The sequence below is a fragment of the Ipomoea triloba genome, chromosome 8 (assembly GCF_003576645.1).
Source record: "Ipomoea triloba cultivar NCNSP0323 chromosome 8, ASM357664v1".
Taxonomy (NCBI): domain Eukaryota; kingdom Viridiplantae; phylum Streptophyta; class Magnoliopsida; order Solanales; family Convolvulaceae; genus Ipomoea; species Ipomoea triloba.
The window spans coordinates 8,730,470-8,744,858 of NC_044923.1; the positions used below are offsets into that span (position 1 = coordinate 8,730,470).

At 36.3% G+C, this 14,389-nt stretch overlaps 2 protein-coding genes across 2 annotated transcripts; both read left to right on the plus strand.

Annotated features, from left to right (window-relative positions):
- Nucleotides 1–1,836: 1,836 nt before the first annotated feature.
- LOC116027629 (PGR5-like protein 1A, chloroplastic) lies at nucleotides 1,837–6,833 on the plus strand. Its single transcript, XM_031269334.1, has 11 exons — nucleotides 1,837–2,165; nucleotides 3,499–3,617; nucleotides 3,715–3,811; nucleotides 3,913–4,013; nucleotides 4,303–4,359; nucleotides 4,484–4,560; nucleotides 4,669–4,720; nucleotides 5,024–5,134; nucleotides 5,658–5,755; nucleotides 5,854–5,928; nucleotides 6,607–6,833. Exons 1-10 carry the CDS (start codon nucleotides 1,970–1,972, stop codon nucleotides 5,921–5,923), a joined length of 978 nt encoding a protein of 325 aa, XP_031125194.1. The 5' UTR covers nucleotides 1,837–1,969; the 3' UTR covers nucleotides 5,924–5,928; nucleotides 6,607–6,833.
- Nucleotides 6,834–10,728: 3,895 nt separating this feature from the next.
- On the plus strand, nucleotides 10,729–13,035 carry LOC116026901 (expansin-A18-like). Its single transcript, XM_031268328.1, has 3 exons — nucleotides 10,729–10,912; nucleotides 11,621–11,936; nucleotides 12,718–13,035. Exons 1-3 carry the CDS (start codon nucleotides 10,729–10,731, stop codon nucleotides 13,028–13,030), a joined length of 813 nt encoding a protein of 270 aa, XP_031124188.1. The 3' UTR covers nucleotides 13,031–13,035.
- The last annotated feature ends 1,354 nt before the right edge of the window (nucleotides 13,036–14,389 follow it).

Genomic DNA, 14,389 nt, shown 5'->3' on the forward strand with positions numbered 1-14,389 from the left:
TATCCACTGGCTCTCTTGGTCACGTCTGGCAGTCCCGAAGAGTTGTGGCGAGATGGGTTTTAAGCGTCTTCGACAATTCAACATAGCTTTACTTGCGAAACAAGGGTGGCGCTTATTGGTAAATCCTAATACTCTTGTCAGTAGGCTTTTAAAGGCTCGGTATTTTCCCAAGGTGAATTTTCTTGATGCAACTCTTGGAAATAATCCTAGTTACATCTGGCGTAGTATCCTTGCTGGTCAGGGTGTTCTCCGCGAAGGTATTGCACGTAGAATTGGTGATGGCAAGGACTCTTCTGTGTGGGGATGCCCTTTGTTAGCTGATAAAGCCAATCCATTTATTCAGACTGCATGCATTGAGCAACTTAGAGAAGCACGTGTCTGTAACCTCATGGATGACTATAGAAAATGGGATATTCACTTGCTTCGTGATATTTTCGACGAACATGACGTGGAAAGAATATTGAGAACATCTATTGCTAATCATTTTCCTGATGCATGGTATTGGAAGGATGATCTAAATGGTCAATATACAGTTAATCTGGGATATAAACGCCAGCTTCGTGGAGTGACCTTGCAAGAGCCTGGACTGTTTTTTACTAATTGGAAACATTTATGGAAGCTCAAAATCCCTCCTAACATTCGAAATTTCCTATGGAGATGCATCAGAAATATCCTCCCGGTTCGAGAGACGTTGTGTGCACGTGGAGTTGAAGCTGAGGGCGGTTGTTGTCTTTGCAATGCAGCACCAGAGTCTGCTCTTCACTTATTTTGTGAATGCACCATGGTTTTTTCTCTATGGTTTGGTCTGCATGATTTTCTAAGAGGATCCATGTTAAATGTGATTGAGAGGTTCATACAAAATGTAGACACATTCAAGGCTGTGGAAATGGCTGCTCGATTATGGGTTATCTAGTCTGCTCGAAATGATAGGCTTTGGAATAGGTGTGGAGTTTAGAGGATCTTAGAAGAGCCGTTGAAAGTTTTCTCCATGACTGGAAACTTGCTTATTCCCCTTCTGAAAATATGTCTCAGGTTCATTCGGTTGCTTCACCTGCAGTTTGGCATCTACCTCCGGAGGGCTGTGTTAAGTGCAATATAGATGTGTCACTGCGTGAGTCTTCGATGCGTTATGACGCCGTTCTTCGAAATCATCAAGGACAGTTTGTGGCAACGCTAAGTGGAAGATTGTTTTGTGATAGAGATCCCAATCTAGTTGAATCCATTGCAGTTAAGGAAGCGTTAACGTGGCTCAAGGATCGTGGTACAGAGATCGTCATTGTGGAAACTGATTGTCTGAATTTTTGTAATAATTTTAATTCTGCTAAACTTGATTTTTCTTATGTTGGCATCATTATTAAGCAATGTCGTATCATTGCTAGGGACATTGGCATCATTTCGGTTCGCCATGTCAAGAGATTAGCGAATCGGTAACTCATGAATTGGCACGGGCGACCGGTTCTTCTTCTGTTCTCGGGGTTTGGAATTCCACCCCACCTACTTGTATTTCGGTTGTCTTCGATAATTAATATGAGTTTTTGCTTTGGTTAAAAACAAAAAAAAAAAGTAAATATGGGTTGTTTAACCAAGTCAAATAATTAGTAGTGATTAAATAAGTTAAAATTGACTTATATATGAATAGGTACTACATTTTTTTTTAATTGAACAGATACTACATTGTAACAACAAATGTTACCTTAAACTGCATTATCCTAAAAGTAGAGATACATTTGTATTTTCCTATTTTTATTATTCCTCTCAAGTCTTAGTAAAGTACGTAATCGAAGATTTCATTGAAATCACGACAGAACTCATCTTCGAACTCCCTCCACACATTCACCATCAACCTTATCTCCATTGCCACCTCCACAAAAGTTCATCAAATTTCCATTCCCATTCTCAAAATGCCTTCTTTTCCTAGATTTCCGCCACCATTTCTCTCCCACCACCGCCACCGCTATCGCCGCCGCAAATGGCCACTAAACTTGTCTACTCTCTAACCACTCCCCGGTTTCTTCATGCGTCGTTTAAAAGACCATTCATTTCTGCGCCTTCCGCTTCTTTGCCTTCTGCGTCTAGGCTCCCGTTCATTGATTTTGCTGGAAGGAAGATCGCCGTTCGGCGGAGGTTTTTGGTTCTATGCCCTAAGGCTACTACCGATCAGCCAGGTAGCAGCTTTTGCTATAAGACCAATACTCTTTTTTTAATTATTTTTTTTGGTTTTTACAGTAACATTGATTTAAATAGAACTCCCTAATCGATCATAATGTTAAGGAGTATAAGAACAATATTTGACATCAATGAATAAGCATTTCGACTTTGCTGGAATTAATTTGCATTCAGTAATCTCCTTGGTGCTATTCTTTGCATAAATAATTCAATTATTGTTCTCGTTTGTATGGAAAGAAGTGGGGTAATTTTGTTTTGTAATATGAAGCTGATCATGTGGGGAAACATGAACCGGTAAAGTTCAAAACTTTAGAATTACCAAGTTGCAGATTTTCAGGTAGATGATATTTTCGTTTGGTCTACTGAAACTATATGAGAACAATGATTCTGGGAATGGTCTTATTATTGATCAATCCATTGTATTTAGGGTCACACTTGTGTGAGACCAAAACGTAATACTTTTAAATCTAAATGTAAAGTATTGTATTTTCCCTCAAAAGTATTACATTTACCGTTATAAATAACAAAAATTTTATTCTGATTAGTATTACATTTGAACATATAAGTATGATTATTTGTGGGTATAAGTATTACATTTGCATTTTGACCCGACCCGTCTCACAGTGAGACGGTCTCACACAAGTTTTTGCCTTGTATTTAAAGTTTAGGAAGATATGTATTTCTAAGGATACAAAGAGTCCTCACCAGGGGTGATATATTCTCATGGGAGAAGAAATTCTAGTGTGCTTCAAATTCAAAGTCCTAATACTCTGTTCTTCCATTTTCCATATTCCATTTACACCATATGTGATTTGAACTTAAGAAATGGCTAGTGGGATTATATATTTTTTCCCAGTTTTAGTTGTTTTTATGGTTTTCGGGTTTAGGGATTAGTGATGTCCACAAAGTGAGTATTTCACAACTAATAGGCTTCAAGTATGATGTAGCTTTGGTGTTGTTTTGTAAAGGATGCGGGTATTACAATTATGATTTATGTTATGGATTGCGAATAATCCATAATCAACTCCAAGTTGCTTTATGGATTAAATGAGCTAGCAAATGTTGTACAGTTTGTAATCCATTATCTTATCAAGACATAGAATGTAGATTATTAAGTTATAATCTCAGTAAATGGATTAGCAAGCTTTACCAAACTCCACACTTTTGTGCTCTAGTTCTAGTTCAGGAAGATTATGTCTAAGAAGTGACCGAAAACCAATCACTGAGAAGGATGTTAGTTAGGGCCCGAATGTACTTTGAGAAATTGTTCGCCATTTTGACTGCACCACTAGTGTTTACAAATGCAATCAGTAAGGTTGGCTTTCGTTTCAGGTCAGGTCCAGGAAGATGAAGTTGAAGAAGACAGTAAGATCTTACCCTATTGCAACATAGACAGGAAAGAGAAGAAGTCTCTGGGTGAGATGGAACAAGATTTTCTTCAAGCATTACAAGTATGTACAAGCAAAGTCTTTATTTCTCTTTAACATATATTTTTTCATTTCACTTTGGCATAATTGTTTGACTTTTATTATCGCCTCAATGCTATAGGCATTCTATTATGAAGGAAAGGCTATCATGTCAAATGAAGAGTTTGATAACCTCAAGGAAGAGTTAATGTGGGAAGGGAGCAGTGTTGTCATGCTAAGTACGTAAGAATTTTCTATTCAGGAAAATGTTTTGCCTTCAATATCGTTACATACAGATCATCTAATGCTGATTTATAACTTCAATTTGTCCAAATTTCAGGTGCTGATGAACAGAGATTTTTGGAAGCTTCTATGGCATATGTTGCAGGGACACCGATTATGTCGGATGAAGAGTTTGACAAACTAAAGATGAAACTTAAGGTACCGGGAGAAGTCAGATTCTGATTATAAAATCCTAGAAAATAACTTCAAACCCAAAAACGCTGAGAAATTTGACATTAGATAGTCTAGAAAAGAAAATTTGAATGAGAAAGAGCCATCTCACCAAACCAGTACACGTTGAGCATTCCAGTCTTTGTTTTGTTTTTTATTTAATTGTTTAATGAAAGGTGCTGATGTAATGCGAAATTAGAATTTAATCTAGTACTGCAAGTTAGGTTTTTATTCCTATTATACTGTTATAACTTCTCATCTTTTATATTCCTTCTAGATGGATGGTAGTGATATTGTGGTTGAAGGTCCACGTTGCAGTCTTCGCAGTAGGAAGGTCTGTAAGTTATTCTTCTGTAGGCTATGTGCAAATTCTGTAGTGTTGATTCAAGAACTTATTTTCCAGTTCTAACTTGAGTTGGTAACAAATTCTTTTAATTGACTGATATGACTTTCTGCAGGTTTACAGTGACCTCTCGGTTGACTATCTGAAGATGTTCTTACTTAATGTTCCTGCTGCTGTTGTAGCGCTGGGATTGTGAGTCTTTTTTTAAACTACCTTTTCTTAGTCGGTCTCTGCTGGATTTCTGTTCTACTAATAATAATACGCATCATTTGAACATTATTTTTTCCTATGCCATGCTAGGTTTTTCTTCCTTGATGACTTGACTGGATTCGAAATCACTTACCTTTTGGAGGTATATATTTCAATGCTACTAGTTGTGTTACGTTTGGTTATTTTCTCAATCTTTACAGTGGTGTTATATTCCTAGCATCTTTCAAGTGCATGTAATAAGCACGGGCGCATTGTGAACTATATATTATTATCAGATTAAAACTTCTAGTGTTATAGCTATCGAACCCCTTAGTCACATTGTGCTTTTGTCTACTATTTCCTCATTCCAAAGCGCATTTTACTATCTTGTATATTCCTTAATAACTGATGCATTTTACTATCTTGCGTATTCCTTCCTCATTCTATTTTTTTTTTTTTTTTGCAGCTTCCAGAGCCATTCAGTTTCATCTTCACGTGGTTTGCGGCTTTGCCTTTCATTCTGTGGCTATCTTTTTCAATCACGGGATTCATTGTCAAAGATTTCCTGATTTTAAAGGTAAGATTTTGTCATGACATTACTGGGGTGGGCCTTACTTGATGTTTCCTGAAGGGAGTGAATACATGTGTATCTCATCTGACACCCTTGCCAAACCAATTAGGAAGAAGATAAGAAAACAAAAGGACATCTTAACAGTAGAGCTTAAATTGTATACGAAAACAGTAACTTAGGGTGTGTTTGGTTCGCACATGGGAATCAGAATCGGTATGGGTATCAAATACTTGGTAAGGGTAATGGGTTTTGGTGAAAGTATTTTGCATGTTTGGTAGTAGGGTGGAATGGGAATGATTATTAATAGTTGGGGAAGAAAGGTGGAAGGGAAATGAGGTTGACCTTATTTTATTAGGGTATGGGTTTTCAAATTAATGCGGTATTCCAAACCCATAGTAGTATTCTAAAAACTTATCAACCAAACAATAACAATCACTTTGATACCCATACCTTATGCCTAAACCCACCAACCATACACACCCTATTTTTTCATCTAGTTCTCGCTAACAAGTTGAAGCTATACTTTCAGGGTCCCTGTCCTAACTGTGGTACGGAAAACACTTCATTTTTTGGTACCATATTGTCAGTATCTAGCGGTGGTTCCAGCAACACTGTGAAATGCACAAAGTAAGTTTTAAATCCTGTGCTGTAATCTTAAGGCCATGCATTTTGTTAGAACAAGAAAAGAGTTCTTAATATTTTGACCCTCGGTCTATTCTCCTCAGTTGTGGGACAGACATGGTATATGATTCAAGCACGCGTTTGATTACATTGCCTGAAGGAAGTAGCGCATGAGAAAGGTACTTATCCTCCCTACCCCATTCGTCTCTGAATGGTGATCATTTTCAAGTATTAACAAACACAAAATAGTGTGACAAGGTTTGTCCTTATCTGATAGATTGTGTCATGTAAAATTTATAATCCTAGGCTTGCATTATATTCTTTTTTTGGGTGACGAGAGAAACCCGCAACAACTACCTGAGGGGCGTGCATTAGATAAAGCCCACCTTGTGACCCTAGCCGGCAAAGGACTACAAGGAGGTAAACTGACCTAAGTTGCCCATAGCTGACTGGCTCAAACCAAGGGGATGGGATTTGAATTCATGACCTTGTGATTACAAGTTTGTATTCTTAGTCATCTTGGCTGGGGTTATAACCGGCTTACTTTATATTTTGTATCCTCCTAATGTGGCAATTAACATTATCATCTGTGCTCATCACCAATCAACTTCATATTCTAGTTGTACTACATGTTCATTGACTTAACAAATGAACATCAAAGTTAGTTGTTAGCTAATTTGGGGCACATGCATTTATTCGGAAGCCTGGTGTTTGATATACTTATGCTTGCGTAGGTTTTACATATACTTATGCTTGCGTAGGTTTTACAGTTGTTGATAAGATATATATGAATAATATGATCAATGAATGTATTTCTTACGCATTAACGTGCGATACATGATGTGGTTCTTGTGCAGATATCGGGAAAATAGATAGCAGAAGCCCGAGTTGCTCGCATGATAGACCAGATTATGTATTTGGATCAATATATGAGATGACAAATAACTGGTGTCTGAGATGTTAGAGACTGTTATATGGTTTGTATGTGAATGTGTAGCTATATCATGTATATTCTTCAATCATAACTAAAGAGATGGAAAAATCTCGTAGCTCAAATTTATAAATATAAAATGTTTGGTGTGTACTTTTTTTTTTCCTGCCCCATGAAAGCTCGAACCCATGACCTTCTATCTGAGAAAGTCACTTTGTGTTACTAGACTTCAAAGGTCATTAGGTATGTGGTTTGTACTTATATTGTAGTTGAGTGAATTCTCGCAATGGTCCTCCGAATTGCGATTTTTCAAAATTGGTCATCGTCTTTTAATTTGGATAAAATAGACCCTTGGTTATCAAAATCCTTTCAATGTTGGTCCTCCGATCACATAGATCGTTATTTGGACATCAAAATAAGGGGTAAAATCGTCATTTTGGCTAATTGTCTTCTTCCTCTTCGTTCCGTTATAACTTCCAGCAATTACAGTAGTCATGTCAAAACGACGTCGAATCGGTGGTTCTTGACAGTTTCGCACTGCCTTCGCTGCCGCCTCCAACGGCGATTATAGCCCTCAAAAGCTATGGTCAACCTCATCCAGTCGCATGATCCTCACTGCCATACGTTTTCGGCGGCGGAGGTGCTACACAACAGAAGCATACTGATGTTGTTTCCAAATCCACCATGGAGCGGAAGCCCAGCTATCGCCATCAGAATCAAAGATCTGAATGCGAATCAAAAATTTCTGGATCTGATAAGCTCTCAGACCTTCTCCGGCTGTTGGAGAATTCAGAGCATGAGGAGGATACGGAGGAGGTGCGACGGAAGGTCGAGGCATTGGAGTGGTTGAAGGGCGTGACGAAGCGGCTGCTGAGCAATGAGGTCGACGTCGAAGCAGCGAGGTCCACTTCAGGCATTGCTGCTCCTTTCTCTTTGTCATCCGCCATCGCTATTGCCTCCTCCCTCTCTCCCTAAACAAGTATAGGAAGGAGTAGGTATAAACCTAGGTTTCTTTTCCCGCCACAAAAGCTTTGTGCCGGTCTGCAATAAGAGAAAATGAGAGTAAATGACCCTTTTAACCCCTTCGCTAATGCCTATTTAACTGGTGGTTCACGGAAGGACCAATGGTGGAACAAATCTGATAGTCAAGTGTCTATTTTGTCCAAATTAAAAGACGATGATCAATTTTAGAAAAATCACAATAGTCGGAGGACCATCGCTGAAATTAACTCTATTGTAGTTATTTGGATTCATGATTGGGATATGATAAATCTTGAGCTTTCTTGATAGTTAAACAATTGTTGTCAGAACAAAGCAAATTTTGACCTTTAATTTTACAGTTTTTATTCCATCATTTGGTTTAACTTTTTAGGTAAAAATGCCATTTTAGTCTCATAATAATAATTGTTCATTGCCAGAGATTTTAGTCCCTAATTTTTACCATGGCAATATACATCACTAATTCTTCAAAAAAGTTACAGTTTTAACCCTAGAGGAACAAAATTATTAAACTCTATTATGGAGTAAAATTTTACTTGATGCATGGATATTTTAAAATTTAATTATCTATGTTTTTTTATAACATTGTCAGTTTTGGTATTTCATCTATAAAATAGAGATTTGACAACATTTTTTGCTAAATTTTCCCTTATCAATTGTGGCACATCGTTCTAATTTTTCCTACATGACCCTATTAAAATCATGTTTTTGTTTTACAAATGAAAAATCGAGACTAAACAAGGTTATAATTAAAGAAGAAACATTTTAATAGAGTTTATTAATTTTGTTGTTCCAGTGATTAAAATTGCAATTTTTTTAAAGAGTTAGGAGTGCATATTGCAATAATAAAAAGTTAGGGATTAAAACTGCTAGCAATGGGGAGCATAGTGTTCGATATTCCTGAATGGAATAGTTATTTTATTATAATACTCAAATTGCCTAAATGTTTTTATTTATTATTTATTTAAGTGTTTGTCTATTTAGTTATTTATAATTAGATATATAACATTCAATATATGATATACATAGTGTTATATATACAATGTCAGTGAACTAGAACACATCACCTAATTAAAAAGTAAAGTCAATATTAACTCAGTCTTTTAATGTATGTAAATATTTTCTCATAAAATATTCTCTTTAATTAAATATTCTTTCAAGCATTTCATGAGTTTCTAATTGATTTTAAGTTCTTAATCTTTCTTGTTTATCATTTGATTTATATTGGTTCGACGCAATTAACACAAGCAAAAAAAAAGAAAAAGAGGGATGAAAAGGGTGTGGGTAGATTTGCTTTCTTATATTGGTTGCTATGGAAATATAGAAACGAGAGCTTGTTTGATCAAAAGAGTCATGCCCAAATTAAAGCATTTTAGTATTATTCTTATGTCGTCAATTTGTATAATATATGTACCATTATATTCCAATTTGTATCAATTTAATATTAAGACAAAGTTGCATTTTTAGTCTCTAACTTGTGCAATAAGTGTAGTAAGTTTAGTCCCTAATTATATACACATTTGTTCCTAGTTAGTCACAAAAGTGTCCATATTAGCCCTTCGTAAGATCAAAATAACCACTTAATTATGTATTTTCATTTTTGGTCACTAATATATTTTTGAAGGATGAAAATATATACTTTAGTGGTTGAATTTAAGCGTAGGTGGTTAGTGAATGTGCGTATTGAGTTAGATTGTTTGAACCTCTGTTATGCATGCCCTTTTGGGTAGATAGTTTGATTTATCATATGTTGGGTCAATCGCTAGCGAATGTTGCTCTATTATGCTCGTTGAGATCATGTTGTGTTGTCATGGAACTAACTCGCCCAAGCTCTTGCTAAGGCGGTTGTTTCTCAAGCTGACCCATGCTTATGGGAGGCAATCCCTCTTGCTTTTGCTCTTGACTATCTGAGTTAATACATTTTCTTTAGCGTAGGCTTTCATAAAATGAACCAAATTTGCAACTCATAAAAATTAGGAAAACCAGATCCTAATAGTTCAGGTGCGTACTGACCGCCCAGGAGAGAACTGCGGACGAATCACAGCGCGCCACATGTCCGGAATGTAGTTGCACATAACGTTATAACTAGGTGCACGTAATGTTATAACTAGGTGCACATAGGTGCACCCAGGTGCATAAATGTTAACAACGTAAATTACTTGCACCTGTAAGTGAAAATAGGTGCACACGTGCCTGTAAAATGTATTACAGGTGCAAGTGAATTGTACAGTGAGCATCAATACTAAGTTCACCTAATGTTGTAACTAGGTGCACCTAATGTTATAACTAGGTGCAACCTATGTTATAACTAGGTGCACCTAGGTTGCACCCAGGTGCATGAATATTAACAAGGTAAATTACTTGCATTTGTAAGTGAAAGTATTTGCGAAAATAGGTGCATGAATATTAATAAGGTAAATTACTTGCACTTGTAAGTAAAAATAAGTGCGAAAATAGGTGCACTTGTAAGTGAAACTAGGTGCACCAAAGTTCTAGTTATTTACGAAAATGCCACCGCGTCATTTTTTTAAAATTGCATCTGATTCGTTGATCTGGACACGTGGACGGCTGTGGAGCGTTCTCATTTCCTACCTGGGCGAGAGTTCGCACGAGAGTGGAACCCTATATATATATATATATATATATATATATATTAGAGTAGTATTTTAAGTTTTTGAAGAATGTCGTCCTCTACTAATTAATTCTATCAACTTACATTGACTTAGCTTCAATATACAAACTTTTCTATAAACATGTACTCCATGAAAGCGAATTAAATATGGACCACGACAAGTAATACCTGCCAGCACGTTTCCTCAAATAAACAATAAGCATTAATTCATATGGTCTTTAGATGGAAAAAACTTTTCAAATGAAATTCTAAAATATATGATAGAGCCCAAAATGTTCGTGAGGGCACGAAGGCAACGTCTTGTCAGCCTATTATTACAGGCACAAACTATATAAAGCTTGCATATTCTAAGTCAATTTAGTGCACCAAAATACCAAATTGTAGAGCATTATATTAGAAAAATCCTAAAGACCAGCCATGCCTACTTCCCGCCGGAGACTAAGCTTTGCTTTCTTTATGGTACTGGTGTTGGCTGCCATTGTAGATAAATCGGTGGTGGTCGCAACGTATTCTAGTTATCGAACGCCGGTGTCCCGGCCTAGCACTTGGAAGCTTGCTCATGCCACGTTTTATGGAGATGAAAGCGCCTCTGCTACATCTGGTGTGTATCTTAATATTTTATAATTTATCACCGAATTACACCGAATCTACTCAACAAGATTACAAATTAATAGTATAGGTGACCCTTTTTTTTAGTAAGGCGAGAAACCTATAGTTGCTATACGAGGATTTGCATTGGATAAATTTCGCTTTGTGACCTGAGAGTATCCCAATAGAGACTTTGGGGTGGTTTTTGAGGAAATGTAATCCTATTTGGGAGGGAGAGAAGGAGAAGAGAGTAATTTAGTTCTTTGCAGAAAGACTTGAGAATATCCTCAATTTAGTTCTTGTCAGATATGTGGACGCTACCAAATTAGTGAAACTGCTCCCTGGTATGCATAATGCACATCAGGAGCGCCCAACCTGGCGGATGGATTCACACGCCCTTTCATTTGCAGTTTTTTTTCTTCTCCTTCTTTTTCTTTTCTCTCTCTCATGTTCTCTCCCCTAGTCACCTATGTAAAAAACTCTTTAAAATCCATGCCTATTGAGAATGCTCTAACCGAGGTAAACCAAGATTGATCATAGTTGACAGCTTAAACCAAGAAGGTCAATAAGTCGCTCTTATTAGACCATAATTAAACTTGTAACATTGTGGTTATCAAGTCGACATACAGCGTATCCAACTTAATTAATTGGAATTGCCCATTTTTAAAAGGATTATATAAATCAAGTTAGCATAACGATTATTGTGATTTTGTGATTTCAGGGGGTGCATGTGGATATGGGAATTTGTTCAGCAATGGGTACGGAGGAGACACGGCTGCTTTGAGCACAGTACTATTCAACAACGGATATGCTTGCGGGCAGTGCTTCCAAATACGGTGCGCTGAATCGCCGTACTGCTACAAAGCCTCGCCTATCGCCACCGTGACCGCAACCAACCTCTGCCCTCCCAACTGGTCGGAGGACGGCAACAACGGCGGCTGGTGCAACCCACCTCGTACTCACTTCGACATGTCCAAACCCGCCTTTATGAAAATCGCCGACTGGAAGGCCGGCATTGTCCCCGTTATGTTCAGAAGGTAATAATATCTCACCCATTAAAATTTCAAGGGACTAAAATGGTGATTTCTTCATTTTTTAAATTTTGTCAAGTTGATCTTTAAAATGTTTAATTGACAAAATTTTAAACGAATTAAATTAGTTGAAATTGAAAACTAGAGACTACATGACCAAAATGATTTTTTTTTAATACAACTGACTCTATTAGAGTGTAATGACTTCTAATTAAGCTCAATCTCATGACCTCCTACAAGGGAGATTCACTATATGACATCTGAGCACAATGTGCTTTGTAATTTATAGTGGTTAAAACTAGTGAATTATATAAGTTTATTGTAGAGTTAATTCTTTTTTTTGGTCCTAGATTTATAGGTGGCTATCCACTTTTAATCCTTTATTATTAGAACATCCACATTTGGTCATAGTATTATTGTGACATGACCATTTTTGGTCCTCTATTGACAAAACAGCTTTAAAAGACATTTTGGTTTTTAATTATGGATTTTTTCAAAAAATAAAATAAAATTAAAAATATTACGGGGACAACTCACATTGTATAAAAATGATCGAAATCCCTCTGTATTTAACGACATTTCAACCATTTTGTTGACCGATGGCTAAAAATGGTCATGCCACAATAATACTAGGACCAAATGTGAATGTTCCGATAAAAAAAAAAGACTAAAAGTAGATAGCCACCTATAAATCTAAGACAAAAAATGGAACTCCTTTATTTTATTCCACAACTACTTAATGAAGTATATATGTTGCATGCTAAAATGTTGGGTTTGGTTGGTGTAGGGTTCCATGTGCCAGGCATGGAGGTGTGAAATTCAGCATCCAAGGGAACGGGTACTGGCTGTTAGTGTACGTGATGAACGTGGCCGGAGGCGGCGACATCGCCGGAATGTGGGTGAAGGGAAGCAGGACAGGGTGGATAAGCATGAGCCACAATTGGGGGGCTTCTTACCAAGCATTTGCAGCCCTTGGTGGCCAAACCCTTTCTTTCAAGCTAACTTCCTACACAACACATGAAACTATTGTAGCCTACAATGTTGCACCATCAAATTGGAATGCTGGAATGACTTACCAGGCCGCCGTCAACTTTCATTAATGGAGGCCGGCCGGCCGGCGATGAATAATGCCAATTATCCCTTTTGTTGGCTCGCCATCATCTTGTCCACAATCTAGCTCTGTAGAAACCGACTGAACTACTTGTGCGGATGTTTACCGTTTTCTTTATTCAGAGTTACGTAGTACAATTATCAGAATCTAAATTTTTACCAAGAATGTCAAATTTAATCTTATTAGCATTGAGGTGTACTGTTTTTATGATCTTAATTTATGTTGTGTTTGAGTGGAAACACATTTTTTTTTTTGGATTCCTTAAGAAGTGAAAAAAGTGGAGAGGAGAAAAGTTGAGTCAGTCTCTAATTACAGAAATGGTCTTTCGACTATTGACTTTTATCAATTTTTGTTCTCAATTTTTAATTTGATCAAAGTTAGTCCCTTAACTATTGATTTTGTATTAATTTTGGTCATTCTGTTAAATCTATGTTAAATAGGTGTTAAAATTGAGGGCAAAAATATAAAATCAAATATTTTAACCTTTCTTCTTCACTTTGTTTCCCCTCCTCTATCGCAAGATTATATAGGGAAGAATGCGAGTCAATATATTTATTTTTTACATTTTATGTTAGATTGTTTCAAGTAATCAATTTTTTTTTCTATATTTTTGTTTTGTTTACGACAATGTAATATATACTCCATAATATGTTAATTTTAATACATTATTCTGTGTTAATTTTTTACTGTTCTAATTTGCTATTTTTCTGGTTGAAAATTTGATAATCAAAGGAATGGATGAGTTTTAATTTCCAGTAACATTGTAAATTAGAATGTAGATCAACAATAATTGACAGCATTGAAATATATTGAACATTTAGCAAATTAAAGGAGATGGAAATTAAATATATTGACCAATTAGCAGAGAAAATGGAAATGACCAATTAGCATTGAAATATTTGATAAGAAACGGAGATGGAGAAGAAAGCAAAGGAGAGGAAATATGATGGAGGAGAAACGAATGGGAAAAGAAAAGGCTGGGATTGATAAAAGGCTCAAATGTTTAGTTTTTATATTTTTGCCTTCAATTTTAACACCTATAGATTTAACAGAAGGACCAAAATTGATACAAAATCAATAGTTAAGAAACCAACTTTGATCAAATTAAAAGTCAATGACAAAATTTAGTAAAAGTCAATAATCGAAAGACCATTTCTGAAATTAACTCTAAATTAGATTCTCAACATGATTTTCGTCACTTGTTTTCTATTGGGTCATTTTATAATTTTCTTTTTAATGAATGATTGAGAAACAAGCCTTCAAATTTCTCATCACAGACACCAACCAACCAACAAAATTGATCTAAATTTGAAATATTCATTACTTTTACAGTTTACTATTGTGAGGT